Genomic DNA, 27,000 nt, shown 5'->3' with positions numbered 1-27,000 from the left:
TGTCCTGGTTTCGGCTGGGATAGAGTTAACTTTCTTCCTAGTAGCTGGTACAGTGCTGTGTTTTGGATTTAGTATGAGAATAATGTTGATAACACACTGATGATGTTGTCGCTAAGCAGTGCTTGCATTAGTCAAGGACTCTTCCTGTTTCTCATCCCACCAGCGAGTAGGCTGGAGGTGCACAAGAAGTTGGGAGGGGACACAGCTGGGACAGCTGACCCAAACTGGCCAAAGGGATATTCCATGCCGTATGATGTCATGCTCAGTATATAAACTGGGGGAAAAGTTGACTGGGGGTCCACTGTCTGGGAACTGGCTGGGCGTTGGTCAGAGCGTGGGCAGCAATTGCATTGTGCATCACTTGTTTTGTATATTCTTTTATCATCATTATTATTTTCCCTTCCTTTTCTTTTCTATTAAATTTTTATCTCAACCCACAAATTTTACCTTTTCTTTTTTGATTTTCTCCCCCCATCTCACTGTGGGGGGAGTGAGCAAACGGCTGTGTGGTATTTAGCTGCCTGCCAGGTTAAACCGTGACATAACTAAAGAATAGTAGGCTCAAAACAAAAAGCATTTACTAGGAAGTTTTAAGAAACCTGCTTATTATTCTCACTTCCAAGGTGATCTTTCTGAATTACTAGTTTACTTGTAGTTTTACACCTGTTTATCTGAACCATGTAGCTGTTTTTCAAGTTCTATGAATATAATACCATTGCACTTTTAAGATCAGTATTATGTAGATACTAATAAGCACTAGTATTATGAATATTACTTAAATCTGTGATTCAAAATACTTAACATAAAATCTTAGTGATCATTTGACCAAACCTATGAGTTGGCCAAGTATTGGTAGTGGGAATATTTGTGCAGGGAAGGCAAGATCTATTGCTCATTCCTGTGTTCAGTTAGTGGCATTTTTTCATGTTAACGTGTATCCAGTTGAGTCCAGGTTTCTAGTGAATGGTCTACATATCAGCTGGCAGAATCCTAAAGATTTTGGGAGTAAGTGGAAAACAGAAAAAAAACCCCCTTGGTCTCCATTGGAGTCAGGCTCACTTGGTTGTCTTTGGTAATCTCTTAAACTGAGGAAAGAGAGCAGTCACTGGTTGAAGGACTGGGTTAGTCAGTTTAGGATTAGGGGTTAGGCCGCAGCTACCAGATGGTACCCTCTGACCACAACTCTTCATGGACCTATGTGATAGTAAGAATTAGCCAATCCTTTAACCTTCCCAGTCTCCCATTCATTCTTCTGTGCTTGTTTCCAGGAGTTTGGCTTTAATAGGAAAGAAGTGTACGAGTCCCAAGGTTAGTTCACTTTACTTAGTATGAAATTTAAATAAAGGTAACGTTTTGGCATAGTAAACTTGTGTAACTATAAACCGCAAGAAAGTGCTGGTTAACAGTCCAATCCTGAGTTGTCTAATGGTCTTTCAGTTGCATTAAACTTGTTAAACTAGTGCAAGTACTTAGTGTAGTTCTTAAGTTACTCACCTGTTAAATGGTTTCTAGCTTGTTTCATAATCCTAGTAAGGATTGTTGTCATTACTATATTTCATCACTTTTACACTAATAAATGCTGCTGGTATTAAATTGAGAAAATGCTTTTGGTTAAACTTTATCATTAATATGCAGACTATCTTTTTGTCTCTGACAAACTAGGTAAAACTTTGCTGCAATTTAGATAAGGAAAATAAGCAATTTAGTTCTTTTATGGCAAAGAGTGTGAATTTTGAGAAATAGTATTCTATAAGGCGCTCTAGGGACGTAGTCCACTTTTGCACTCCTGACTTATCTAGCATTTTCCCTTCAGATTGTATCAGTGTTAATACTTGTAATATTTGAATTGGCAGCACTTGAATGTGCTTGCCGTGAGTATTTCATAAAATAGTACCTGCGTAATAAATAAAGCACCTCTGTGAGCAGCAAAAAAAGCCTTGTTTGAGGACCAGATCTGTGTCTGTTATTGTAGCATGTTGTAACAGAATTGTACTAAGGCCATGGATTGCTCTTCTCTAGTCTTCACAGTGTCTGCATAGGACAGCAATGTTGTGAATATCCCTGGCTACAGAAGAAGCTTCATTCAGCACTTATGCTTTATTGGACACCATAAAACTCAGTCAGTCATACGGTATAACTCCAATTTGGCTATGCTTATGTCTAAGAGAGCTGCGCTCATACTGTGTATCATTCTTCTGTTGGAATGCTACTAGGGGCTATCCTGTCTACCTTTGTCTGTTGTCACAAGACATGTAGGAAACTAATTTGTATTCATTATTTCATAATTTCTATTCATTATTAGCCAGGAAGACCAACAGTTCATTGGGAAAGGAAAGACTAATGATTGTTTAAATCTAGTTACTTTAGAAAATCAAGATTTAAGGTGACATGCCTTCAGATTCTAAAATACGCTTGTACAGTGTTTTATGGAGGGGCAAAAACCCCCACAAATGCATTAGTCCATGTTTTACTTAAATAGGTAGTTTAGTTCAAGCCAAATTTATATCACTTTTTATTTTTAGCTGAAAGTGAACTGTGAGAAAGTCGTCTTAAGTTTTTGCTATGTTAGGATGTGTTTAAGTACAGGAGGCTATTGTGAAATAAGGTAGCATATATAAATGGAAATCATGGTAGCTGTGTTGTATTTGCTCCCTTTATGGAAACTCTTGGAGCCTTCATGGTGTTTAGTTAAGCCCTTCCACTTTGGACTAAGGATGTCCATATGGGAAGCTAGTACAGAAAAACTGTTCTGAGCTATTTCTGCAAGTCTTCAAGCTCTGGGACTGCGAGTGAATAAGCATAATCAATTTAAAATGAACTGAATCCTGTGATTCCTTTATATGTAGAATTAGTAGCAACCTAAGTAGGGTAGACTTGCAGAATTGACTGCAGAATCTGGTTTTGTGTGTTTATAGAATGACTAATTCAAAGTATGGTTCAAACTGATTATTAAAGCATGTTTTGTCTGCAGGGTTTTTCAGTTTTGCATCAAAGACAGAACTGTGCATAAAAAAGATAAGGAAAATGCATCTTGCATGCCTGCAAAATTGCTTGTTCATTTAGGCTTTCCTGAACAGGGTTATCCAGAACAGGAGTCCCTTGCACTGTGCCCATTCTGATGTTGAGTATCTCAGTGGCACTCAGATTAGGTTTGGGCAACTCCTGCCCATGATTAATGCTCCTAGGTACTGTAAATATCTTGCATAGTTAGATATAGCTTATGACTGTGTAGGTGCCCTTACACCAGTATGGGAATGTAAGTATGCTGTTAATGTGCATAGCTTTACCAGTTTAACCACACTGTCCCTTAGTGAGACAAGCAATGATTGTATAACTGCGCTTAGGGCTGATGCCAGCATAGCTGTGTCAGTTACACCTCTGTGTGTCCGTGACTGACGCAATGGTTTTGTCAGAAATAGTTTAGACAGACACTAGAGCTAAAGTTTCAAAATTCTTTTAAGTTGTGCTAAGGCAGTGCTAAGAAGCAGTGTCATATTCCTCCTGCAGCCGGGTCTCCTCTTCCCACTTTTGTGCTCCTTCTCTTATTTGCAATGTTTTGGTGAATCAAATCAGGGAGTTGGGTTAAAATGAAAGGACTTTCTTACTAAGGTAGTTTGAATTCAGACGTTTGCTGTGCAGTTGTATGAACACTTGCACAAAATCCTGCCCCCTCCTTTACATTAGTTCTACCAGGGCCAGGAGGAAAGTAGGACCTTGGCAGCTGTTAGACTGGCTTAAGTTGCTGTGGAAGTACAGTCTCTTACGTTTTTTGGTAGAGTGATGTTTTTAACAGCTGAACATCAGCAAGAATAGGTATTTTGATACCTTAAATAAAAAAAATTTTACTAAAACTTGGTGATGCTCCAGGTCTAACTCTTGCAAAATGAAGACTTTTTTAATATTTGAGATGTTTTGTGTTCTGACAGGAAAAAAAATCCCTCTCAGTATTGTTCTTGTATGTAAACATGTGTAATAATACAGAATATTAAGGTTGGCCTAGGTTTAGTCTCTTGTTAAGATATTTTATTAAAGAATCTTATCAAGATGCAATAAGTAAAACTGTGATAAATATGAAAATTCTAGTCTGAGTCTATTACCAGTACTACAGAATTCACACAGTATTCATATTTGTAGCTCCTTAGATATATTAAAATACAAGTTACATATTAGTAACATAGTATATTGATTAGTAAATGAAAAAATTAGTATGCAAAAATAATCTCACATTTTTACTAAAACAGACATAACTTTAGAAAATACATGTGAATACAGTGAGATGAAGTAGATTGTGAAATGTGGAAGAACTTCAAGACTGAAATTGATAGTAGGGTCAAAGAACGCTGGAGCGTTTTAAGAAAATGCATTTCTTTGTATTGACCTTTTCTTATCTAGGAAAACTGCTCTTTAATGTGCTTTAGGCAGGACTTGTTTCCTCTCTTTTCCTCCCCTGCCCCATACACTTGATTGTTTCACAGATGAGCGTTGCTCTGTGCTTTGAAGGTCAGCAAGAGCTCTCTGAGAATGCAAATGTGATCTGCTGATCTCAACTGATAGTGCGGTGGGTATACTTCATAGCCGTGACTGTGGTAATTATGTGACATTTCTGCTTCTCTTCTTAATAATAACAAGCTCAGGCTCTGGAGATGCACTTGATTCCAGCTTTTAAGCTAGAGTGAGTCTGAAGGAATACTTCCGAAGTATTGAACTATTCCCTCTTGCTTTGATAGCCCTTTGTGACTGGGGGTGGGGGGGAATCAACAATTTTAGACGTCAATATTTTTGAACTGGAATTTGCCATTTTGCTGCAGGACAGTGTCCTGCACTTTGTATCCTAGTAGAGTGATATATCCTGCCTTTTTGTTGTTTTTCCCATTTCTTGCAAAAGAGTGAGCTAGGCAGATGCAATGTACTTACCCTGAGCTACTCTGGGGTAGCAAAGGGTTAAGAAGGTGGAGTGTTGTTTTGAAAAGAAAGCCAGAGAGATGAGAGGAGAGGCTGGTAGTTGACTTCTTAGACAGCAGCCTAAGAGGTCAGCTTTTGTTAGGATCCTCCCTTTCTGGCATACCAGTGGAGAGCACTGAAACATTTGGACTAACTTGAGAGAGTTAATGGGATCATAGCAAAAGAGTATATGAAAATAACATGGCAATTATGGCAAAACAAAATTACTGTGAATATTTTTCCACAGATTTGCAAGGGGTTGGTAAATCAGATAAGAATGGACTTGGTTTTGGTTTTTAAGTTATTAATTTAAATAGTTGTTTAATGGAGTAAACTCCTACTGAAAGGTTAGAGTTTTCTGCTCAACGCTTATGTTGACTTGAAATACTCATGGCCTTTTGCAAAAATAGCATTATATGGATTTCATTATGATAGTCAATCAGATGATCTTTTTCTATAACTCTTGAGATGTTCATGCCAGATTTTGGTGTAGAGTAGAACTGTTGTGGTAGAATATAAAATGCGGGGGGAGGGTAAGAAGAGTTTTATGAGTTTATGAGTAACTTTATAGTACTATAGATTAATTTTGCTAGCATGGCTTCAGACTAGGGTGAAGTATTTCTTACTTAATTTGGCTTGTTAAATATTGATCCTTATAGTGTCAGTATAAAATGTTTGGATGTTCAAAAGGTACCTACTTTACATTTGTAAATTGTAGCTGTATTGAAGAAGTAACTAAACTTTGATTAGATTTTAGGTAGGTTAAAAAGTGTTTATTGCCAATTTACCTCATAAAGGAATCAAACAATAATTTAAAAATGCTGTCTGAAAAATAAATTTAAAATAATTTTTTGTTGTGTGATTGGGAAATAATTTTGGATGTTCAAAAGGTACCTACTTTACATTTGTAAATTGTAGCTGTATTGAAGAAGTAACTAAACTTTGATTAGATTTTAGGTAGGTTAAAAAGTGTTTATTGCCAATTTACCTCATAAAGGAATCAAACAATAATTTAAAAATGCTGTCTGAAAAATAAATTTAAAATAATTTTTTGTTGTGTGATTGGGAAATAATTAGTGATAGAAAACATTTTGTTTCAAATGCACGCCCTCCCTCGCAAGCTAGTGGACTTTGTCCTTGGTTGAGAAAATTCTGGAGAAATTTTTCAAATTTATTCCTCAGTCTTTGATGAAAACTTGGCATGTACATTCTTAATATTTTTGTCACTTCTTAAACCTTTTCCTTAATGTGTAAGTTGCTAGTCTTAAAGCACTAAATGGTTACAGAGTTTTAATGCTTAGCTGCTTTTATTGCAACTAGATTTGTTTATCTATACATATCATTTATCATTTATAGGTGTGTCTCAGGTTAGGATTTTTCTGTTGGTTTTTGGGGTTTTTAATATACATGTTTCTAGAGTTTTCTATAAGTTTTATTTTCTGTAAAAACAAAGTAAATTGACAGAAAATAGTAGTACTTTATCCAGTATAGAGAGTGTTCCTATTAAGATGGAGGAAAATCATGTTACAGGACCTATAAAATCAGACTGCAGGTAGTGAATTGCTGTATGGGATAGTGGGATTTTGTGTTTTTGCGTGGTTTTTCTTTTTTTTTACGCACAGAGTTATTCAGAAGTAACCATTGGGTTTTAAATTCCAAATCTAACTCTGTTTAAAGTAGGGTGGTTTTTTGCTTGTGTGTGTTGTTTCTTGTTTTTATAAATACTTGTTTACGATGTCAGCATTTATACCCAAAGATATTTGATACGAATTTTGCACGTGGTAGCTGAATATGTAAGGTGAGACAGATACACTTAGAACATACAAGTAATAATTCATTTTGACACTACTTTATTCTTTTTAAGAAAGTAATGTGCTGAACTGAAGCTATTAATATTGCTAATAAACTTAATTTCTTTTCCTTTTTTGTTTTGACTGCAACAGTTTAAAATGTATGTATGTATGCTAATAGATGCATAGTGGAGAATTTGGCCCTTTTCATTTCTTTAGAGTAATTTTATTATGCAGGGATCAAAGGTCTAATGTTAAGATAATGTCATGGGGGGAGTAAGTAGAGCTGGTTGTTCTAGAACAGCCTCCCTCAACTTTTTTTTTTTGTCTGCTATCATCATCCGGTATTAAGTTTATAATGTGTTTTGTAGCTGTGGCTGACATGGAAGTGTGAGGGATTTTGGGGGGGGTTTGGGGGTTTGTTTGTTTGTTTTTTCCTTCCACTCAAGAGGGTTCATCGATGTCGAAAACTGCTGGCCATGTAATTTAAAAAACAAAATTAAAAACATCTTATTCTTGCGTTTTTGGTTAAACCTACCAGTATCTATCCATACATTGCTAGCTCTGATAATAGGTGTTTTTATGCTGATTACTTGAGGTTAACTTTTTTCTGATGGCCTACTTATCAAAGTAACTTGAATTTGGAGGCTTTTTGGAAAGCATAAAAAATTCCAATGCACTTGTAATTCCTACTGCTAAAAAAAAAAAAGTAATTTAATCTACCTTCAGTCTTCAGGAAGTAGACTTATCTCAAGATCGAACTTGGAAATTTTTTTTTGGTAAATGTAGTAAACAGTATTTTGTATGCAGGAAAGAAATGTTTAGAAGAACAGCGCAATTTTTATCATCTTGTCTTAACATGCTCCTGTGATGTTGATATGTTATAGTTTTGTCTTGGCTCCCTTTTTGCTTTTTATTTTCTGTGAAGGAAAACTTTGATTTTTTATTTTTTTATTTTCCCCCAAGAGTGGAGGTACTGGACTAGTGAAGAGGCTAATAGGCCACGAATAACACATAAATAAGAGTTTTTTTAAAGGCAGATTGGAGAAGAAAGAAGGAGATGACAGGGAAGACTCGGGAGAAAGGGTGGATTAACTGCAGAAAGAAGGCAGGCCCCTCTAATGAGAGACTCCTTGTTAAGGCCTGTAGACTATGGTGAATAATAAGAACAGAAGAGCTTGTTGTCTGCTGAGAGTAATATTACAAGGTCCAGAACTGCTCTCTAAAAGGATTTTAGTAGAAGTGGAGAAGACATGTGTGGTAAAGTCTTCACAGTGGTAGAACTTAGTCTTCAAAGTTTCTGCTGGAGTGGGTTGTGTGTTCTATACAAGGAAGCTATTCAGATATAAAACTTACATTTACACTGTCATGTAATTCTGGATTATTTTTTTTAAAGAGGAGGCAGGCAAAGACAAGTCAAAATATTATTGATCAATAGCTACTGTGATAAATGTGACTGAGTGTCCAATCTTTGGGAGATGCTCACAGAATGACTCTTCAGGAAGGATTGATTCCCTTGAGTTTCTTCTTAGAGATAAGGATTTTGTAATGGATGAAAGTGCCTTATATGAATCTTCCCCAACTTTTCTGCCTCACACTTTTAGTTTAATCTCCACACTTGGGTTTAATCTCCCCAAGGCAGAATAAAATTGGGTAAGCATGACTATAGCAATGCATAAAGAGTCTCAGCAGTTGGGATGGTCTAAAAGACGACAAATGTTTTGACTAGAGCCCTAGTGTGAAGCAGGGGATACATTTAAAAAGAAAAAAAAGGCTATGCATAATCCAACTAGAATATGAAGAAAAAAGATAAGGGAATGGCATCATGCATTGTGTAATATGTTGCATTAACACTCCTTTCTCTTTTTTTTTTCTTTGTCAGTCTTGATCAAAATAATTTTCAGGTGTGATGATGGGAAGTTCTGCTGGCATAGTGTTGGACTTCTAGATTCCTAGAAAAGGATTTTGGTGTCGGTGGAGTATTTTCATGTTGGTGAGAAATGCTAGTGGGAATTGTATTATTACAGAATTTAACTTTTTTGAGATTATGGAAATTAATGCTGCTAGTGATGGCATGGCTCATATTTCAGGAATTGCTAGCCCAGTGGTTTAGTCACCAAGTTGTCACTGAATCAACAGGAGGTGATACTATTTTAGACTTGGTATGGAAGTGTAATGAGGTCGTTGTAGAATAAGTGCTTCTGGAAAATCAACTTGTGTTGTGAGATCACAAGTTGATTCATAAATTCTGTGCTAAGATCATTGGTGTCAGAGGCATGCTTTTGGAGAACTCTGCTGTTGGTAACATTTTAAAGACAGCTCAGATGATTACGGTTGAGGCCAGGGATTTATTCTATTAGAGCTGCTAAAATTAAGTAATTTTATCCTATGTGATCCTCATTAAGGGGAAATATTGCAGGAAAACACTCCAGATTTAATTGGATGAATAATCACTTCAGTACAGTTAAATATTAGTTACTGCTCCAGGGATGAAGGAGGAAGCAAGAATTGGCAAGGTCAAGCTGAGTTGCACCTTGAAAAGTCTATCAGAATAGCATGAAAAAGGTTTGTCAGCTATGTAAATATAAAAAATGCATTTGTTATATGGAGGGCATGGTAGAATTCAAGCACGAACCCAAAATTAAATTAATCCTTACACTGAAACAGTGTAATATAGCCTGCCATTTTTCCTCGAGGTTCTGTACAAAGGAAATAAGGGTATGGAGATAGCTACAGCTGTAGTAATAAAAGCAGTCATCTCAAATGGGGGAACCAGGATCACTGACTCTTGAAAGAAACTGAGCTCAGCAACAGTGTTTTTGCTTGGTTTTTACCGATTGTATGGAATCAGGAAGGATTTGTTGTGAAAAAAGCTAGTGTGGTACTAACTGAAATTGAGTATGAAGGTGAATATCCAGGCTGCTACAACAGTGTGCAGGGCACTGAAGAAAAGTGAAATGCTAAGTAGAAATTAAGCAAGCTGCAGCATGGGTTAACCATAGAATGTATCCTTGAAATTCATCCATTTTGCTATTGCTTCAGTCCTCAAGGTGGAAAGTTACAGTTTTACTTGCAAAGAACAAGAACTCCTGCTGTCAACTTGGAGCTTACCGGGTGAAGTTGACAGCTTACTAGTTGACAGAGGAAGAGCAGGAGAACCTAAGCAGACCTTAGAATGACTGTGTTACCCGAGCAGGTAGTTTTTGGTGACTTGTTAACTGTATTGGTTATTTAAACCAATGTACTGCTTTGTGAACTAAGAAGTAATGCACAGGGGCAGTACCTCTGAGAAAGCACAGTACAGTTGCTGAAGAGGACAGAAACTTCCATAGGAAGCCTTGCTGGGACTCTTGTCACTTGACCTGAGCCTTGAGTCATGCTGCCATGGAAGAAGGCAAATTTGATCTTAGGTTATGCTGGTTGTGTTGTATTTTCCGTGAGTGCAACAGAGTGTTCATGGCACTGATTCTGAGACTTCGTCTAAATTTTTTTATGTACGGCTAGTTAGGTGATCATGGGATGTAGAGCGGAGAAATTAAAAAAAAAAAATCAGTATGGTGAGATTAAAATTTCAGCTTGTTTAGAGCAAAATTGAGGCTGAAAAGGGAAATGGGTATAAATACCATATATTTTGCAAGGGGAATAAATACTAGAGATACAAAGAAACTTGTTGAAGCTGGGAAACAATGCTGTCACAGGTGGGTGTAAATAGGTTATAACTTTACCTAAATTGTAGTTTAGAAAGCTTTTAACAATTGGGAGGTTGTGGAATGAGCTGCTAGTTGGAATAGTGAGAGCAAAAAACTTTTAAGTTGCAAGAGGAATGTGTTGCTTATGATTGAGTTTGGATTCAGAGAGGGAGTTTCTTACAGTACCTGGCTGTTGGGGAGGGCTGTCTCGCTGGGACAGTCTGTCCTGCTGCTGCTCAGTATTATGGAAACAAGCTTTGAAAGAAAACTTTTGGTTGCTCTCTGGTCAGGCAACTTAAATGAAGAGTAGCAGGAAAGAAAATAAATCTAAAATGTTTAAAAACATAATTTAATCAGTTCTATTAATAACTTCCTTTCTTTGATGTCTTAGCTAAGGTCACGAAAGACAATGCAAAATCTGATGCTGAGCTTATATCTATAAACTAGCTTTTTGTTCTAAATTAGTAAACCAGAACCATTACATTTAGTATTTAACTGGCTTTTGATTTTGGAGGTGCATGGTGTGTTCTTAATTGTAGCAAGGTTGAGTTTTTGTTTTTTGAAGTGCAGTACTTGGCCTCAACTATGCAGTTGTAGGTGCTGCCTCATTTGTGTGGGTTGACGGGTTTTTACCCAAGTTTTAAAGACAAACGTGTGTAACTATAGATGTAACAAGCTCCCAAATCACCATTGGATTAATTTAGTGAAACTTTTAATTAGGGTCTCTTACATGGTGAAACTTTTACTTAAACTTCGATTTTTTCTTTATCTGTGAGCATCTTTGGTCGGAAGAACACCCTCTTTGGTGGGGGGGACTGAATCTATAGAACATTTACAGGAAGGAAATAGAGGTAATCTCCCAGCTGTTGTTCAGTGAATTCTGCATCCTTAATGGTTCACATCATTGGTAGATCCAAGAACCAGTTGATGGCAACCATCAGCTTTATCTGACTTAACTCTTCTCTCATAGCTGTCAGCAGCCAGGTTTACTCTGAGGGAGAAGAGAAGCACAGCTGCACAGGGCTTTTTGGCATAGAACTAGTTGGAACAGTTTTAAAGGATCTGGGAAGATGATAAGAGTTCTTGAAAAAAAATAACATAGGATTCAGGAAATCTGTATTGCAGTCAGTGAGCATGGTATACAGAAGTAGCAGAATGGACAAACCTGTAATTGCTTACCTCTAAAAACTTCATGGTAAATTTTTCTAAAAGGGGATTCTGCTTTGTATCCCCCCCAAAAAAGTTACTGGCTGGAAGATTTGTATGAATTTCACTAACACGCCTCTCTGGACTTGGAAAGCAAAGTCAATGGAATGAGTAGCTCTGGCTAAACAGTTCTGAGAATCAGTTTCTGGAAAACATATGTTTTTTTCAGTATCAAAATACAGTGTTTTTATTTTGTAGGCAAGTTGATATGGGGTGTGAAAGTGTTGAGGAGGTGACAATGAAATTCAAGTGTATAAATAAATTGTACCTTACGCCTAAATATTAAAGATAAACATGATCTTAAGACTACAGTATTCTGTTTAGATCATCGTATTGTTTAAAAATAGTGAGCACTCCATTTGGGGAAGTCTTTCTGTATTCCAGTGAGAGTGACAATCATGTCTATTATTAATTAAATTGCTCTAAACAAGCAAAAAACCAATGTGTAACTCGGTCAATTTAATTTTATAGTTTAAGATATGTAGAATTAATAGCTGATTTGAAAGATCACGGTCTTTATAAAATGTAATCAACTTAAAAATATAACTTTAGATATTATATTGGGTTGCTTTGCTTATTTTAGTGATAGTATAAATAATATTATTGCAATTTCTAATGCTTCACAAGGAGACTATTTTTAATGAAGTAAAATTCCAACTGGAAGATAGCTATTCACTTTAGGTTACTACATTTTTAAATTTTTATTTATTTTTTTAAAACTACTATTCTAAAAATTTAAAATACCATATTTTTGGGGAAATCTGTATGTCAAATGCTTACTTATGATTCTTTGTTTCTCTGTTTATTTTTAAGACGAGCAAAAATCAAATTAAAGTAGATCTTGTAGATGAGAATTTTACAGAATTAAGAGGAGAAATAGCAGGACCTCCGGACACACCATATGAAGGCAAGTAATGTTTTTGTGTATGCAATCATTGTACACTTCAAATCGTGTCTTGAGATGCTTTGTTTGTAAAATTAATTTACAGCATAAAAATGTAGAACTACGTGTTATAAAATATTCTGATTTTTAAAAAAAGAATACAAATTTTAAGCTTGAAAAATATTTCGATTCAACTTCTGTATTACCTGAAGACAGATCTCTTCTACAGTAGGATAGACTATCCCATATCAAAGCTTAATTTACAGGTATAAACTGTGCAGTGTAATTGGTATAATTCGGACTTCTAGTTGTTTGTTTACTGTCTTGACAGTTTAAACTCCTTAGCCATGAAGCATCAAGAAACTGAGCTTCAGAATCTAATGTAACTGTACATGTATTTCTGTGATCTAATGTGGTGATCATTCAAAAACGTTGCATTTTTCCATCTCAAGGAGAGATGCCATTGCAAGTTAAATTTGGGATTAATCTTGGGCATCTGTGGGTCCCCATACTTAATTTATACTGGAGTGGGGGACTCTATAGTAGAACTTCATGTCTATAGCTCTCTTCAAAAATTATACCTTATTGACTTTGTTCTTTGTTAAAGCTGGTATCAGTAATCATGCATCTCTTCAGTCTGGAAAAAGCAAGATAACTTATTACATAAAGAAGCTTTAACAGAAGCTAATATAGCATACTTCATCAGAGATACCAAATTACTCAATAGTGCTGGTACTTGTAAACTTTCTGTTTGTGTATAATATATATGGAGCTGGCAGACACCTTCTGTTAAAGTTCGTTGATGATAAGTGAGGATTTCTGGTTTTAATTTTTTTTTTGTTACTTTTAAATGGTGTTTTATTCAAATTGTCCATGCCAGATATCTACTTTGATTTGAATTTGAACTTCCAGTAAAAAAAAAAAAATCTCAAAGAATGTTGCAGGCAAATTGTTTTGTTGGAAATTAAAACAATTTTTGAAGTTTTCTGTTGCTTTCGTTGCTCCATGCCTTGGAGCTAAGAGTTGGACTTGAGTATTGTCCAGAGATCAGATGCGTGCTGTTTGTCATTATTTTTCAAAATAAATTCTAATCAAGTGGGGAAAATAATCTGAAAAATGTTGTGTAGGTGTACATGCACTCGAAAGCGTTAGTGGCTGCTGATGAAAATCTGGTGGTTTCATCTTCACTGAGGAGGACATCCCTTGGGATTGCTTCTCTGGGCAAGGAGCTGCTGGTGCAGCAGCATTGGACTTGAGAGCAGGGAGAGTGTCCCCAATGCCTGCTCCCCACCCCCTCCCCCACTGGGGCCCAGGGCAGATAAAGGATGAGGAAGCAGCCTAACGAAGATTGACATTGGAGAATATTGGGCAGGGCTAGAAGGTGTCAGAAGCTGAGGAGGAAGGAAATGAGCCTGGAAGGGAGAGAGTAGAAAAGTAGAAGCATCTGTAATGGTAAGGATGCTCCCCTCCAGAACTTGAGTCCCAGAGTTTCTCTGCTGTCTAGCAGATAATGGCGGTTTCCCCCCTCCCTCCCTTTCCCCATGTCTCTCTATCCTCATCTCATCAGCCACTAGTGTTTAGTTGACAGAAGATAATGTCTGGAAAGAAGATAATTTCTTCTGGTTATAACATGTGCCTTCAATTTAACAGGAGAACTATGCTGTGGACCTAAAATACATAGTCGTGCTGGTGACCTATTTGGAAGTGGATCATTCTGTTTAGTGTAATAGTTCTGCAAATATAGTTGGTCTTGTAAAATCAGATGTTAAGATGTTGCAAAATTAAGTAATTGGATACTAGGAAACATCTGAATGATGGGGGGAGGGTGTTGTTTTGGGGGTTTATGGTGTGTTTGTGTTTCGTGTTTTTTTTTCATTCAAACAGAATTAATCCTCAGGTGAGTTGGTTTGTCATGGCTTGCCATTTTTTTTTTTTTCCCCTCCAGGTCAGCATTACCTCTGCTTATAAAATTGACCTTTTTTGGAGAATGTATTGAGAGTTACTGGAAATGAAAGATGTATTTATGTGTCACAAAAGTTAAAAACTGTGTAGCAGCTCATGAAGAGGGTAAAAAAAGATTTGGATGCCTGTCTGCAGAACTGGGTTCTGTGTGATGCTGGATAATTCAGCTAGACCAAATTTTCAAAAGCCGAGCACTGTGTATTCACATATTCGGCATATCCTGCTAATGAAAATCAGTAGTATATGTTTAGTGTGGAATTTGTTGATGTGAAATGCATGCATACGTACTTACATATGAGTACATTTAATGATGAGGATATAGTAAATATTCCTTTTGGGGGGCTAAAACTATTATGTATTCTGATTATGGCAGGGATCTCATGGAAAAGTAATGTGATAGTATGCTTACTTTAACCTAGAAGGCATATGCACCAAGAAGCAAAATGAAAGTTATCAGCAGCCCAATTTCTGGCATTTCCTGACACTGAGTAATTTACTTTGGAATGTTAATATTTCTGTAACATAGTTTTATGCATTTATTCCCTTTTGGGTAATTATGAAGGGTTTGCCAGTGTGTGTAGTTTACATTTTATGACTAACGCAGTAATGCGTGCTGGATAATTACTGACTGATCTCCTGTCATCTATAGTCTGAACAATGACGCAGCAAGAAGTGCATTATGAAGAAAAGCTAATTAATGCAGTAGTTCAGGTCAGACAATTCCGTGATACAGGAGGGAATTCTAGGACCATTGTGAAGTGAAAGAACAGTAATATTTATTGTTGACCACAGTTGGCGAGGTATCTGAAAACAAACTGGTGCAAAATTCTTTTATAGGTGATGTTGGGACATTTGGTTTATGACTGAGAGGAAGAATGCCATCTATTGTTGACAGATTTTACAGCTTTTATTTTTCTGTCAGTAGTGTCAACTCATATTGATCAATTATCAGAATATTGCAAGATACAACTTCAACTGAAACATGCTTGCATCCCACGTTAAAACATGTGTGTTTGGAGAGAGGACCTTTGACAGTCTAGATTAATGGCTGCTGGGTTTTACTTGATTCAAGAGCTTTTCAATAGATAGGTTGGTTTTTTGTGCGTTGTGTTTTTTTTTTTAAACCCTGTGTAACCATGGTATTAATTTCAAGGCAAGTTCGCATGTGAGCCACAGTAACTGCAAATTTTATAATAGGGTATTTCTTCAAGGAAAACAGTTAACTTGCTCTAACTTTATTGTGAGACGTATGCTCCAGTAGGAGTACAGAAGGAATATTCTGCCATTACTGTTTAATTCTATCTCAAGTATTAAATAGCTATGAAAAAGCCATGCATATGCCTTTTAAAAAAAAAAAAAAATCCGCAGAAATATTGGCATGTAGAAGTTAGTATGTTAGTCACTTGCATTTTAAATGTAGTATTAAGGAAAACAATATTCATATCTGTTCAGTTTAAGTCTTCAAACCTATATTTTTAACCGTAAACTTCAGTGCACGACAACAATACTGTATAAATAATATTACCAATTAATTAGTCCCTGCAATTTTAAAATGTTTTGGACTTGTACATTCCAGGTGGAAAAAATTGGTGGCTGAATAGCCTGTTATGCAGAAGGCTGTAATAGTCTGTCTTTTAAAGGCAAGTTTTAATGGTAAGCAGAAGAAATGGTAATACCTAAGGATAGGTTTTATATTACCTTACAAAATAGTGTGGCAGTAAAATCATACAGGCACTGATGAATTTTTGCAATCCAGGAACAGTGTAATTGTTCTGTTTGTTAGGAAAAATTGCTCCTTGAATTATGTTTCAATTCAGATAAAAGGAAGAGCAAACTAACATGTCTGTTGTTGATGTGTCTTCAAAAATGTCACCTGTGCTGTCCTGTAAACAGACAAGTGATCAACTTAGACATTAACTGTTATGATTTTGGATTTACTGGCCTTTCTTCTATTGTATTTTCTGCTAAATCTTCTCAAGTTATTGTAGTATTAAGTGAGAAAAAACAGCTGTAGAAAGTAGTGTAAAATACCATACTGATATTAACCAGTTTCAGGTGTAGTGTATTAGACTGAATTACATCTTAAAAGTGAGAGGTGTTAGTAGCTGCTAACGTGCATTTTGGCACAAATAAAAAGGTGCCATAGACTATAAGTGTTCAGAGTGTTCCTTTGAGGGTTTTGGGGTTTTTTTCCTGCATGTGAATCTTGCTGCCTCTATTGAGACTACTTGAGAGCTGGTTTTGTGTAGTGATTTGCAACAGAGTAAATCACTCTTGAAATCCCAAAGGAAATATATTGCAGATACTTCAGCTTTAATTCAAGGAAACTTATAAATTGTAACAAAGTATATTGAGGGAGGGAAAAGGTTTCTTTCTGAAAGGTAGGATGAGGGAAAAAAATGGCAAGTGAGGAAAAATGCTTTCAGTTTCTATAAAAATTAAATGTCTAAATTAGTGTGTATGTTTTGTTATACTCTGTTCTTTTTGTCATTAAACTGCTGCCTGACAAATGATCTTCAGTGGGCAGGCAGAGATAGTTTGAGATTTGCTCCAGAAGACATAAGTATTGATAGTAAACTTGAATGTTAACAAAACTATAATTGAAATAGACATAGGTAATGATACTGTAATGGGGAGAGAAAAATGAGAAATGTTTAGAAAAGGGCAGTAGAAGGTGGTTCTGTCTGCCAAGCTCATATTATCCTTTTTTGCATGCTGTAATCCTGCAAACTATATTAATAGTACTAGTGTGTCAAAGTGTTTGCATGGTGTGGAATAGAAGTAACTACTTCAGACAGTAATGTAGAACATAGTGGAAGCCTCCTTTTATTTTTATTTTTTTTTCCCCCCAAAGTGTGGGAGCTTGCTTAAATGACTTAGTCGAACATTCTTCAGTTCCAGAAACTTTAAAATGAAATAAAGTTAATTTCAATTGTGTAATTTGAAGAAAATTTATTAACATGAGGTATCAGAAAAGAATCAAAATAATGTAATATCCCGTGTTCAGCCTGAACATTCCTATGGCCTATTGTTTCATCTGTTTTGGGGATATTTGGTTCATATTTTGGTATATTTTACTAAAATAGAGCATGGAAATTACAACCTTGGAAACGAGAAACTATAGGAGAATGTACACATTAAATATACCTAAGAAATACAGATTCTGATTTGCATAAGCAAATATGACTTTATTAGATTGACTTTATATGCATTTATTTTCTAAATTTCATATATCTTATAGTATCTTCTAGCTAATACTTCTGAGTAAATTTGAATTACTTGAAAACCTGTCCATTTAGAAATGTAATCTTCATTGTCATGAAAGACTAAGCTTGGGTAATGTTCTTTTGTTTTAATTTCTAACTTGTTCATGTCTTTTGCAGGTGGAAGGTATCAACTAGAGATAAAAATTCCAGAAACATATCCATTTAATCCTCCTAAGGTACTGTAAACACTTTTTTTGGATAAAATAATTTGGCTAACAAGTTGTTTTTGAGTGTCCTTATTTATTTGCTTGCGTGTGTAGTCTCTTTGTAGTACCCATTTTTTTTTTTTATTCTCCTCTAGACAGGCATCGGAGCTGTCATCTTTAGGTAGAAATAATGTAGGATGCATAGCTGTATCCAATCAGAAGTACACTCTGATTATTCCTTAAAGTACAAACTGGCAAATTCTGGGGAGGAGCTTGTGCCTTATTATTGACCCTCATGTAATTTCTTTTTGGCAAGATAAATACAGTTTTCAGATAGCCATACTCTCTACATCAAGTATAACTATCTTCTCTCCCCCTCAGTATCATTGAAGAAATGCTGTAATAGATAATTACTGATTCTTTTAATTTCTTGGGCTCCATAAGTTATATTTAGTAGAGTCTTGGGTCTAACCTATGAAGTTTCTACTGATAATTAAATAGTGAGGTGTACGGTTGTGTGACTTGAAGAACCAATAAAGAAATACAGTGGTCTTACTGCAACTCTATTGAAGGAATGCATAAAACATGCACACGGATGAGAGATAAGAGAAATGGCTGTGGTAAAGTCACTCATACTTTTTTTTGCAACTTATTGCCCTTTCAACTTTACTGTATCTTTCTAGCCCTTTAAATTTGTGATTCCACTTCCCTCCTAAATGGATCAATCTGAATAGTGTTCTGCCCAGCCATCTGCAGCTGCAACTGTATATTCCTGTGCCCTGATTTAGTCCCTTCTTCAGTGGCTTCTGATGAATCAGCAGGCTCCTGAGTTGTCTGACTCAGCTTCTTGATTGGTTTTTCTGTTTGTCTGAAAGTTGTCTTTTGAACTACGAACGTGTCCTAGATCCTGATTATTTTCACCCTGGTGTGTAATACTGGGAAGGAACTGGGGAAGAGGAGGAAGGGAGAGGTGCCAGTAGCTCGTAGCTCCTTGGCTCTTGTCCTTTGAATGACTTCCTTGAGGCTGGAGTGAAAGACACAGAAAGTCTTAATGAAGTGTCTGTTGGTTTCAGTTCTTTCATCTGCATGTGTTCCGGCGGGACCTAACATTAGGAGAGCTGAAACAGGTCATAGACACTGAAAGATGGGTCTGTGAACCATGGTTTAATTGCTGCTTTAGGGCTTGGTGGTTTTTATTTCCAAAGCTTATAGACAGCTGTTAGAAGCTCAGTGCACTGTAGCATAGTACTGCTTATTCTGGAGTCTGTAGTCTTGAATTGGAGGCCTTTTTGCTTGTGTCTAGCCCTGCCTTTCATCTGAAAGATTTCTTTATCTTGTTCAGTATGTGCTTTGACAGCTATTGTTAGCCATCGTTCACTGTGAGAAATTACCTAGTATTTACATGGCTTTTTACATTTTCAAAGTAATTTAGTGAGTTGAGCTAGTTAATAAGTGGCCCAGCTGACATGATCTCTTATTTTTCTGTCCTGGAAAGCAGAACTGTTATGGTCTTGCCTATTTCTACACCATGATTGCACTGATTTTATTATAGCCCTGTATGTAGAGTCTTCTGCTGTACTGCCTGACAAATGTGTTCTCTGCACTGATTTGCTTGCAGATCAGGGGCAAAAGTTGAAAGATCTGTGCTATATGTAAAATGTTTGTCAGGAGTTTGGGGTGAGGAGGTGGAGATGAGGAACACAGAGACAGGTCAAAGTCACTAGAAGGCAGTTAAAGTGCAACCTGAAATAGGGTTTTGAAGAAAATGAAGGAGACATTTCTAAAGGCATGTATATATTCCTTTCAGAGGAAGCTTTGGGTTTTGAGGCTTTTAAAAGAAAATGCTGCTTTTAACTTTCTCAGTGTCTTTTTTAAAAAAACAAAACCAAATTATTTTATTCATGCTTTGTGAGCATGAATACGCTTTATTTTAGTGTAAAAATACGGACATGGTCAATGAATGAATGCTGGGGCTAGATCCTTTCAACAGCAAAGAAAAATAATTGTAATCTAGTCAGGTTTCGGTTTGTTGAAGAGCTTTCTGTATATGGGTAATGAGACTGGATGGTTGTAGAAGTAGTAGCATCCACCAAGGAAACTTTAATAATACTTCTGTAGCTACCAACAATGAGATCCAATGCCTACGTTAAGAGTTCAGGGACTTGTTTCACTTTATTAAAAGTGGACTTTCTAACATTTACAGTGTTGGAAGTTTTAAGTCTGTATTTGACCATCTGCTTATGTCGAAACACTGGTACTGCTGGAGGATATTTCTAAATGGCTTTGTGTGATTGCAGGGATTTGCACACATGACTGCTTATGGGAAAGCAGTTAGGGGTGAGTTTGGTGTCCTCAAATGGGTAGTAGTCTGGTTTTGAGTAAAGCAAGGCTTTGTCTAACAAATAGCCTTGCAAACTTGAAGCCTCCTGAAATAAGTGGTATCACATGTCTTAGTTCTGTTTTTTAGCTTGATATTTCCTAAAGTAGTATTTCTTTATAATATTATTAGAAATGGTACATTTAAAATGTTTACTTAATATACTGCATTTAATAACCACTTTTGTTTTTAAAAATTGTCTTGTCTTCTAGGTGCGGTTTATCACCAAAATATGGCATCCTAATATTAGCTCAGTCACTGGGGCCATTTGTTTGGATATTCTGAAAGATCAATGGTAAGATTCCATATGGATTTAAATGTGCAAAATCAAATATACCAGTGTCCTGGATAAGAGGCAACAGCTCACGTTGCTTTTCACTTCACATTTGTAATTTGAGATGTCCTTAAAGCTTATAATATTTCAGTATAGTATTTTGAGTTGAAAAGATGCAAATGAAATGATGGGGTGGTAATTTTGGAAAGTACTAAGTAGATATTATATGCATAGAGATCTTTTCCAAAAATTTTTACACTAGGTTTAGGGTGAACATTTCATTGTTGTTGATATTTTGGGTGTTTTTGTAGGAGTTAAAGAACTAACTAAATAAAAAAATTTCCATTAACAAATCCTACCTATTGCCTCCTGAGGTGTAAGCAGAAAAATCCCAAGTGCTTATATCTTCATTGTGATTCTCCTACTTCCAAATAAAAATTAGTTCTAATAGAGCTAAAACAATGTATGAAGGGAGTCTGGGAGTATAAAAGGTAACGGGTCAGCAATAGGAAAGGGAGAAGAAGAGACTGACCATACTGATTCTGTCTCACAGTTATCACTGATAATATTTATGATTTGCACCTCTGTAAACCATTTGCCTTTTAGTTGCTGGTCAGTTGCTGACTTTTGATTACTTAATGTTGCTGAAAAAGTTTTAATAGCCAAAATCTGTGGAATAGACCTGTAAATGTCCAAACTGTAACAGCTGAACTCATTGTTCATATGTTTTTTTTCCAAGTGATATATTTCATGTGGTTTGAAGATCGTATGCACCCATTGTATGATAGACATAATATCTAACATGAATGGAATTCATCTTTGTTATTTTCCTCCATGTCTGCCCCAAAAGAATAGGACTGTAATTCCCCAGCAGATAATATCAATATCTAATCCATACAAGCTTCAAATGCTTGTAAATTCAACAACTTCATCAAGACTGCTATTGGCCAAGCAGACATGAGTTGGGTTTGAAAGAGAAACTCTAGAGCAGAAAGCTTGAGTGGGAGTCTTGCAGGTGACATATCCAGTGTATTCATCTTTACAGAGTGAGAAGATTATGCAAATCATGTGGCACAGAATAGTGTAAATTACTAAAATGAAATCATAATAATCATAAGCTGTTTTCTTTTTTCATTTCCGGAACGGCATATTTTTTTTACAGTCTCAGAGCACTTGATGTTCTTTCAGGTATTAGAATCTTTCAACATACATGCCACGGTATATGGTATAATTTTTCTATCAGTAAAGCCAGTGCACTTTTATACCTGCGTCTAGTTACTCATACCACCCTACAATTATACTGGAGATTAATGACTCTCTAACTGTGCAAGTACAGTTTTCTGAGAGAAAACCAGGCTGGCTGGTTGGCTTGCGTGTTGGGATTTTTTTGAATTTTTGTTTGTTTGGTTTTCAGTTGATTGCTTTTTTTGGCAAAACAAATTTTGGAGGGTATTTTTAATGGGGATCACTTAATTGATTTGAACTAGAGCACATAAACCTGCTTTCCTAGGCTTATTTCACTCAGGGCAAGATTTAAGTAGTGAGGATATGGGAAGGCGAAAATTCTTTATTTCTAGCAGCAAAGGTACTTAACATGGAACTGCATCCCAGTGTCATTAATACTCTCTTGGGAAGAATTTATCCAGAGTTTTTAAGCTCAGGGTTTGTTTTTTTTCTTCCATCTTTTGGTACTCCTTTATGCACTGTCTAGTTGCTTTACTGAGAGTATCAAGGTCTGTGACTTTAAACAAGTGTCTTCAAGGCTAATCTTTCTGTACTGAAGCCCCTAAACATCATGTTTCTCAAAAATGACACTTACCTAGCGTTTTTCCCTAGAAACTTTGAAAAAGACAGTCCCTAGCAGAAGTCATGTTTATCACATTCTGAATTAAAACCAAAGTAATTCAACAGCTTTTTTAACATTTTCTTGTTATCTTCATGTTACTTTAATATATTCCCTAACTAGCATTTTCTGTGGAGAATGATGGATGATCTTGCTTCTGTAGCAACAGCCTGGGATTCAGGAGACCACATTTTGGTTTCCAGCTCTGGAACAGGTCTTCTGCTGTCTTTCATCGTTGCCAAACATTGTGACTTGAAACAGTCTCACAAAATTCAGTCTTATCCCAAAACTGCTGCTTTAAGAGTGAAGCAGTTAATCGCTTTAAGATGAAAGTTTCTGGCCTTTTCAGTGGCTGATCAAACTAAAAAATATAAAATACCAAAAGGCAACAAAGACCTAAAGAAATCATAAGCTTCAACTTAGTGTTTTTTTTTTTAGTCAAAACCATTGAGATTGGGAAAGGAAGAACAGGAGAGGAGATTTGACTTCTTGTGGTCTCTGAAAGTTAGACCTTGCACAGATAACTTAATCTGTGTCTTAGTTCTGCCTGATGAAAAAAAAAACATTAATACCTTCCTTCACCAAGATGTATACAAAATAGGAGTATTGGAAGAATAGCTTGCCTTCTGTGTATTTAAACCAGCTGGCACAGGGAGCACCAATATTATGCCACTTATATACTGTTAAACTGTTCCTTTGAAACACTGTCTTCATTTGGAAGCACTAAGGAAAGAATTTCACAGAACTTGGTGGTGGTGGTGGGGGAGGCTTCCTATATACTATAATCCCTTTTCAAATGATTCTTAATGTAGTGATCCCTTCATTTTCTAGTGATGCTCTTTGTAAGTTTTTTGTTTGTTTTTTAATCACAGATTGGTAAATGAAATGTGAGGAAAAATGTCTTTACTGCAAGAGTGGTTAAACATTGGAACAGGCTGCCCAGGGAAGTGGTGGAGTCACCATCCCTGGAGGTATTTAAAAGACATGTAGATGAGGTGCTTAGGGACATGGTTTAGTGGGCATGGTGGTGTTGGGTTGACAGTTGGACTCGATGATCTTAGAGGTCTCTTCCAACCTTAATGATTCTATGATTCTATGAAAAATCTCTTGAGCATTGTTGAAGTGCTCATCAAAGCCTCTGGTCCTTTGGAGAAGGGGAAACTGTTGTGGCTGCCTCCATCCTTTCTTGTTTGAACAATTTCAGTATTGTGATAGATAAGACTTTTTTTTCTGAGTAGCTTCCTAAAACTTCCTAAGCCGTATGAATGGTTAATGTTGTTTAAATAGTTTATTGTTCTCAGTATATGCTGTTTTAGCTATTTAAACTGAGAAATGCCCACATCACCATATTTAAGTTTTCTGCCTGTGTAGGTTGAACGATGGTTTGAATAAAATGATAAGCTTCATTAGAAAGCAAAGAAACAAACAAAAAAACCCCCAAGCAACACCCCCCCCCAACCTTGATAATTTAATATTTAATGGATTACAGCAGGTATTCAAAGGTAAATGGGACAAATGCGATTCTGAAATATTCTAATGGCTGTGTTCTGGGAAATATATTTAGTTCCACAGTCTCTCTTGTCAAATCTCTTAGTAACAAGCTCTGTTTCTGAAGTGCCACTTCATTGACTTGTAATGCTCTTAACTGAATAATGCTACACTTGTTGCTGTGTTTAAATACAAGTCTCAAATTCCAATGCATATCTGTGTTTTTCAGTGAGGTCAGTGGGAGATGAAGGACAGAATGTGGGCTTACAGGACTTAATAGGGTTTCTTAAAGAGTTAATAAGCTGATAAAATACTCATTTATATGTGGTGAATACAAATACAAAGATTTTAATGTGTTTGTATAGTTAAAAAAGTCTCTTCCCTACTCACCCATCCCATGATAATGATTTTCTATTCTAATGAGCATAGTTGAGATATTGTTGTGCATATTGGCAGGAGGTTTTATCAGTTCGCAAAGTAATGTCTTTAAATGATTATTTTTTTTAACGAGTTTAATGAAATTCTGCACAGTATATGCTTGATGCTGAAATTCTTTGCAGCTGTGGATTTTCATCATGTTGAGATTTGTAAATACCTGTTATTCCAGTTTGTTTGCAAAACAGCTACTATTTGCTGGTAGAATTAAGAGGGATATGATTTTGTAGAAGGAATACTGTTTATGCCGATCTGATGTGACTTTTGTTAGGTGGTTTCACTTACTGTAGCCTATATTTATCTTCCAGGCTAGTATTCTGTCTCAAAATTTTATTCTTAAATATAAAATGTATCTAATACTGTTCATTGAAACCTGAGAACTAAATTACTTGAAAGCTGTTCTGCATAAATCCCTTGAGCAGTGATTATCAAGCGAATGTGTTGTGGCTATGTGTATGGCTACAAAAAACTCTTGGCTGTTGTGGTTTTGACAGTTGAAATAAAAATGAATAATAAGAATATTTTTTTCATAGTGGCTGTACTGGAAGAATCATGCTTCAGTTTCAGTTGAGATGCAGAAATCATTATTATAAGAGATAATACAATTTTAATAGATACATAAGCAGCAGCCAGCTCATAGTAATCATCTTCTTGGGCATCTAAAACTGCTGGGTTTTGTTCAGGGTGTTTGAGGAGCACTGAGCCTCTTTAAAGCTTTGAGGAAAAATGAAGAGAATATTAACATTGTTTGAGGGAACTCTTCAGCAAGTAGGCTGTCTTTCCCCCCCCCGCACTATGTCAAAGCTATTCTATTATTCTCTTTTTTTTCATTCCCTAATGGGTGCCCAGTCTTGTATAGTCACAGGAGAAATACAACGGGCTTCCACTCAAAGGCCTTATTCATTTCCTCCCTCCTTCCAGATTCCATAAGCCCTCGGTACAAGTTCCCAGAGCTTTTCTCTTGGATTAACAAGCGTAGTTATTTCACAAATGGAATAAATATTGCAGATTATTTAAAACAAATAAATAAAAAAATGTTCCCAGTACCCATGTTGGGTTGACAGAGTGGAGCAGCAATCTGCTGGCTGCAGCTGTTCCCGTTGTTCTGCTGGGTTACCTCTCAGAGTAACTAGAGAGATTGTTTCCAGAGAGGAATGTACAGAACATAAGTAAAAACTTCCTAAATGGAAAATTACTTAGCCTTTAAAAATGAAGAAGAAAAGAAAAACTGGCAGTGTTTCATAATCCTCTTAGGACTCTTTCAGCTCATCAAAAGGTAAGAGATTTCTTACCTCAGGCATGCTGGGCACAGCTGGCTTGCTGTGCTTTTTAATATTATCACTATATCCACACAAACTAGGGGTGCTCTTTTTTAATGGAAATGCGCCAAGATATCACCAAAAAAAAAAGGTAAGTGAATAAAATATATATCAGCTTTCTTTGTTCTGATTCACTCCAGGTTTCCCTTGCTGTTTAACAAATGCAATGTCAGTAGAAAGCCTGGTTTGTGGTTAGGCTGTCCAGAGTGGAGACGTTTAGTTTGAAGTTCTCAGAGGGACAGTGCTTCCCTGTAGTGAGCTCTCTGAAGCTCACTGGTAGATGTTACCAGTTTAATGGCCTTTCCTCCCATTTTGTAGGTGTCAAACTTGCAAGCCTGCATAGTGGCTAAGCAGCATTTTGGGATGGGGGTGGGAGTCAAGGGTTATTGTAAACTTTAGGAGAAAACAGGAGCCAGTAATGTCATGTGCAACGCGAATAGGATGCTGGGATGCAGGAAGTTTTACCAGCAAAACTCATGATATAAGCTGCCTGCTTTTTATTTATGATTGGACAGACTTCCGTTGGAGTAGTGCACCCACTTTGAGTGTTGTATTCCAAGAAAGATGGGAACCATGGGAAAAATCCGGAGTAAAGTAACAAGAATGATGGTCTAAGCAAATACAACCTACAATGAAAGATTGGAAAGCCATTTTAGCATGCAGAATATCAAGCATGGTGAAGCATTCAAACAGATTTTCCAAGAAACTTGTGAGGCTCCAGTTAAGAACAGATTAGACAGAAGTCTGTCAGGAGTGATACAAAACCTTGCCTTTGGCAAGGAGGAGAGAAAAAACCTAAAACCCAAGCATGTAGCTAGCTGGAGTTACCAGAGGGAATTGCTTGAACTCTGAGATGCTGCAGGTAAATCCACGCCTAGAAATAAACTTCAAATATAAGAAGAGTTGGATTTTTTTTTTCCCCCCAGGATTCTATTCTGGAAAAATAAACCCTTGAGGAGCACTGGAAAATGCAGATGACATGTACCTTTCTACTGGAAGTTAGTTTTAAGGAAAACACAACTTTTTTGCAGCGCATTCTTCTCTAGCTTGTGGGGATGTCATGTGGGCTGTGTGTGTTGGGTTCTTTAGTTTTGTGCCACTATTAGCATAGATTTTCCTCCAGAACTGATTGAGAATTGTTTTTGCTCTTTGCTGATGAGGAACAGGTCCTGCCTTACTAGTGTCTGTAAATGTAGTTCTGGGCAGTCATCTCCATTCACTCTGTTCTCCCAAAAGAAGGTAATGGGAAGGAAGAAGAGCTTTTTAAGGTACTTGGGAAATGAGAATCTATTTTTAGCTGTCCCTCCAGTCTCTTCTGGGAATCTTAATTTATGTCTGAAAAACTAAGACTAGGCTATGTAGAAAATAAAAAGACTTTTTT

The 27,000-nt window shown here is 36.4% G+C and overlaps 1 protein-coding gene across 4 annotated transcripts in view; it reads left to right on the top strand.

Annotated features, from left to right (window-relative positions):
• The window catches only part of UBE2K (ubiquitin conjugating enzyme E2 K), a 48,329-nt gene that overhangs the window by 12,363 nt on the left and 8,966 nt on the right, over window positions 1–27,000 (top strand). For 2 of the 4 annotated variants that reach the window (XM_009280143.1, XM_009280145.2), the window contains exons 2-4: window positions 12,440–12,533; window positions 17,855–17,913; window positions 20,473–20,555. In XM_009280143.1, coding sequence (XP_009278418.1) covers window positions 12,440–12,533; window positions 17,855–17,913; window positions 20,473–20,555 — 236 coding nt within the window. Of the gene's footprint in view, window positions 1–9,891; window positions 9,928–12,439; window positions 12,534–17,854; window positions 17,914–20,472; window positions 20,556–27,000 lie in introns of those variants that run through there. The other 2 variants (XM_009280144.2, XM_019472307.1) reach the window with 2 other exon arrangements.

This window comes from Aptenodytes forsteri, unplaced genomic scaffold (genome assembly GCF_000699145.1).
Source record: "Aptenodytes forsteri isolate BGI_AS27 unplaced genomic scaffold, ASM69914v1 Scaffold35, whole genome shotgun sequence".
NCBI classification, from domain to species: domain Eukaryota; kingdom Metazoa; phylum Chordata; class Aves; order Sphenisciformes; family Spheniscidae; genus Aptenodytes; species Aptenodytes forsteri.
This window is presented reverse-complemented; position numbering and strand designations above follow the sequence as displayed.